The 4591-nt window shown below is 63.3% G+C and overlaps 1 protein-coding gene across 1 annotated transcript in view; it reads left to right on the top strand.

Moving 5' to 3' along the window:
• Positions 1 to 2860: 2860 nt before the first annotated feature.
• EMX1 (empty spiracles homeobox 1) overlaps positions 2861 to 4591 on the top strand; it is a 16336-nt gene continuing 14605 nt past the window's right edge. Inside the window, exon 1 of the mRNA XM_007453374.1 lies at positions 2861 to 3745. Within this exon, the coding sequence (XP_007453436.1) occupies positions 3232 to 3745 (514 nt within the window). The 5' untranslated portion in view covers positions 2861 to 3231. The remainder of the gene's footprint in view (positions 3746 to 4591) is intronic.

Raw genomic sequence — 4591 nt, 5'->3', positions numbered from 1 at the left:
AGAGGTGGGGGAGGGGCCGCAGGTGTTTGGTTAAGATGGGCAGCTGTCCACTGGTGAGGAGAGGGGGCATGTACACGGTCAGCTGTTTGGGGAAGAGATAGAAACGGGAAACGTCTGAGAGCTTGGCAGGGACTGAGCAGGGGATCCGGCACAAGAAAAGATTGGGGCGTGGTGGGGGTCATTGATGCTGGATCCAGAACACAGTGGGTGACTTAGAGACCTCCTGAGGCTGACAGATTCTTCTCTTAACCTACTACAAGGGGAGGGACAATGGGGAAAGAGGCCCTAAGAGGAGCAGAAATAGAGGAAATCAGGTAAAGGATGAATATCTGCAGAGGGAGGGAAGGGGAGGAGAGAAATTATGGAATTACAGGAAAGGAACGTGAGAGAAAGGGGCGTTGGGAGAGGGTAAGGAGAGGAAAAATGGCAGTAGAACTCCCATCACCCAGGGCACCGGGGTACCCCATCACTAATCCTGTGAGAGTATGCTGCAGTGGCGGGCTTGGGGGTAGAATGGGGGCGGAACCTGAGCCAGGGCAGGACCATTGAGCTGTCCCACCTCAACCCAGACCATGACCAACTTCAGTCTTCGGTCCTGTGCAGTCTGTTCCTTCATCTGTAAACAGGGTTAACGACAGACAGCTGATGTCAAAGTATTTGGAAAGCACCACAACAAGGGAAGGAGTTGTTATTATAAAGGTCCATGGATTTACATAAGGAGATGTATACCCAGAGCCAGACGATGAAAGTAGATGTGCCGTGTACATATGTCTAGAAATGGCCCAGGAGATTCCAAGCTCCTCTACCTGCCCAATTTAGTGAGTCAATGTCCAGCCTCGAGGTGAGGTAGGAGGTGGGGGCCTGCAGCTAGACCGGTGAGGTTCACCTCCCGCTAGGGGCACAAGGCCCTGGAGCCGAGTCTAACTAGATCTGGCTCCTGTCTTCTCGGTCACAGGCCCAAGCACTCGGCCTGTCGCCACCAGAGCACAGGCCCAGGCAATACTTATCCAACTAAACCCGTGCCCCTCTGGGGACCTTGCTTATCCAACAAAATCCCTGTTGTCTCCTTCCATATAGAACGAAAATCTCGCTCTATGTCTTTGCCCAGCTCCGCACCCTCGCCACCCCAGCGATATGGCCTGGTTAGGTCCCTGTCCCCACTCTGGGGAGCTTCTCCTTATCTAGGACTGAGGATGGGGCAAAGGGAGAGGGGGGAGAAATAGAGGAAAAGGGGGGTGACGGGAAGCAGGAAAGGGGTAAAGTGACAGAGAGCCTGAGACAGGAACGGGAGAGAGGGAGAGACCAGCACAGTGAGCCAGAGAGATCTGGAGAGGCCAGCGAAAGAGACACAGGCTCTCGCCACTAATTCCTTAATGATTCCTTCCTCAGGCGTTTCTGGGGCGCCTCCGAGGTGCTCGGCCCGGGTCTGCTCAGGTCGCGAACGACCGCATGGTGCGGCAGTCTCACCCCCACCCCCTCGCTGTCCCCTCCCCACCTAGCCCAAGGGGGCCGGAACGGTTTCGGCGCGGGGGCTTTTCGGAGCAGTCGACCGGAAAATAGACTTTAACCCGCTTTGTGGCAACAAGGGCGCCCGGAGCGCTCTCCTGGGCCGGGGCTCCGGGCGCTCAGGCGGGCCACTCCCAAGACCCGGCCTGGAGTTCTTGTAGAGTCTCGCGGAACGAGGACCTCCTGGCCTCGGGGCGCCGGGAGTCCTGGCCCGGATCCGCGCACCCAGGCCGCGGTCAGGCCGCTCTGACTGACCCGGGCAGCAGCGAGGAAGCGGATCGGCCTGCAGTCCCCTTCTCGTAGTGCGCTGTCAGTGTCCGCGTCCCAGCCTCCCTATCACCGCCTAACGCCTTCCTAGGCCTGAATGCGGTGTTTTCCTGCGGCCTGGAAGGCCCGGATGAAAAAGTTTTCTGAGTATTGGTTCTCCTTCCCAACTGCCCTCTTATCCCCGAAGAATTAGTGCACGAAATGGAAACTGACTGGAGTAGTCCGCTGCTCCGCGGGCGCGGGGGGAAGATGGGGGTCGGGGGAGGCCAGGCGGCCGCTATGTTCCCGGGACGGCCGGTATGTCTTCTTGGGGATGGCTTTAGACTGCTCGGCCACCTCCAATTTAAGACAGTGTCTTCAAGGCCCCGGCCTGGCCTGGCCCACCTGCACCTGAGCCCCACGACCAGAGAAGAGGAGGAAAGCAGATCGCCCTGCGTCCCGGTGCGAGCCGGCCGCGGTGTCTGTGGCTGGGCCAAGGAGTTCCTTCCAAGCCCTGAGAACTGCAGCTTGATGACTGCAGGGGGACCGCTCCGCTAGCTCCTCCAGCGCTGTCCCCGGCCCGGGGGGCCCTTGTGAAAAGAATTGCGCGACCCCTTTCCGGAGCTGTCACCCATAACACCCAGAAAACGCGAAACCTCACGACCAAGGCCGCGGCTTCAGACTGCGGCCAGGAGACGGATGGTGGGTGATCCCGAGGGTCCTGGAGGCCAGGGGAGCAAGGAGAACCTATTTGTTGGACTCCAAACACCCACATTCCACTCGGATCCAAGTTATCTGAGAACTGAAACGACATCCCGGGACGAACTGGAGAGGGCTCAACTGATTTACACACTGGGGACTGGGGTTGGAGTTTCTCCCAAGCCCCAGGCCCCTTATACGCCACCTTCGGCTCCCGCGTGGGTTGAGACGGTTGCGGCGGCAGCCAGACTCTGCTAAAGGGCGGAGATGCGAGAAGACGCGAGATGGGGAGGAGGCCTAGATCGCCCCGCACAAGCTCCAGTCCGGTTTTTGCCTCCGACTGCTCGCTCCGTCCCCACCCGCTGTCCCTCGCCCCGCCCCGCCCCGCCCCCCACCTTGGGGCAGGTGAGCCGCGGCCAATGGGCGGGCTCGGGGCAGGTGCCCGCTAACTCTCGCCTCGCATCGCGGTGGCCGCACCAGGGCTGGACAGTGCTGGGAGGACCGGGGGCGGGGGTCGGTCCTGGCTGGACTCGGGAGGGAGGGGGCCGGGCTCAGCCCCCAGGCCGTAGAGGCAGCTCGCAGCATCGCACGGAGCCCGCGCCAGTGCCGGCGCCGGGAGCTGCCCGCTCGGCCGCAGAGGCCGGCGAGCCTAGGTGCGCGCCGTGGCCCGACTCTCCGTTCACTGGCTCGCACACCCCTCGCCGCTCCGCGCCTGGCTCGTGGGCAGGGGCTGAGCGCGGGCGGGCGGGCGGGGGAGGTGAGGGGTGCTGGTGTGTGTGCATGTGCCTGGCTGGGTGCACACCCCGCACGGCGGCGGCGCCAGGACGCGGAGCGCTCCCCAGCGCCCGGCTGCCTCGCTCGGCTCTGGCGGCCGCGACCATGTTCCAGCCCACAGCCAAGCGCGGCTTTACCATCGAGTCTTTGGTGGCCAAGGACGGCGGCACCGGCGGGGGCACTGGCGGCGGGGGTGCAGGCTCCCATCCCCTGGCGGCGGCCGCCTCGGAGGAGCCGCTCCGGCCCACGGCGCTCAATTACCCTCACCCCAGCGCGGCCGAAGCGGCCTTCGTGAGCGGCTTCCCCGGCGCCGCGGGCGCCGGCCGCTCGCTCTACGGCGGGCCCGAGCTCGTGTTCCCCGAGGCCATGAACCACCCTGCGCTGACCGTGCACCCGGCGCACCAGCTGGGCGCCTCCCCGCTGCAGCCCCCGCACTCCTTCTTCGGCGCCCAGCACCGGGACCCTCTGCACTTCTATCCCTGGGTGCTGCGAAACCGCTTCTTCGGCCACCGCTTTCAGGGTGAGTGCCCACGTTGTGCCCGCCTCGGCGGCCGGCCGGCGCCCGTGCTGAGGTGGCGCGGGGAGGCTCGGGGGCGTGCGGGGCCGTTCAGAAGTTGTTGCCGATGAGGCTGCGGGTCTGCAAAGGCCGATTCTTAAGCAGGGACGAGCCACGCCAGATCCATCCGCGCTTCTGCCGCGTTGGGTTCCCTCCCAGAGAACCAGGTTGGGACCTCTAGGCTTTCCCAAGAACGATGCCGGTCCGGACGCCAAGCCCGGGCTCATCCTTGGAGCCTCTCCTGGTCCTCTCTGCGGCCTGCCTTAATCTCTCCTGGCTGAGCCAGTCCCATCCCAGAGAGCGCAGCGCCCGGCGCCCTGCCTGCGACCCAGCTGGACCTGGGACCATACTTCGCTCGCATTTCCACCACCAACTCCCAGGGATCCGCCTTCGCCGGCGCTTGGAGGCAGGGGAAAGTCCACCTGCGTGCCCCGGGTCTGTGGGAAGAAGGGGCAGAGGGGAGGGCAAACTGGAGAGTTAATGTTCAGTGGTGAGTGCCCTGCTGTCTTGGGATGTTTGTCAGCAACCTCGACCCGACTTCTTCAAGTCACACGTGCTTCTCGGACCTGGGGTGGGAAGGTTTGAAATAGCAAACTGGCTTCCTTCGCCGCTCGCCGACTCGGGGAACCCACCGGCTGCTGGGGGACCAACAGCAGTCCTCCCAGGCAGGGGGCGGGGGGCAGAGGGCTTTTAAGGTCCTAGACAGTCTGAGACCCCTAGTCTGCACTGGGCAGTGGGTTTGCTAAAGAAGATCCCCCACTGGTCTCGGTCTCTCTCTCTCTCCTCTCTCTCTCTCTCTCTCTCTCTCTC

This window comes from Lipotes vexillifer, unplaced genomic scaffold, assembly GCF_000442215.2.
Source record: "Lipotes vexillifer unplaced genomic scaffold, Lipotes_vexillifer_v1.1 scaffold253, whole genome shotgun sequence".
Classification (NCBI taxonomy): Eukaryota; Metazoa; Chordata; class Mammalia; order Artiodactyla; family Lipotidae; genus Lipotes; species Lipotes vexillifer.
The sequence above is the reverse complement of the archived record's forward strand: the minus strand, read 5'-3'. Positions and strand labels throughout refer to the sequence as shown.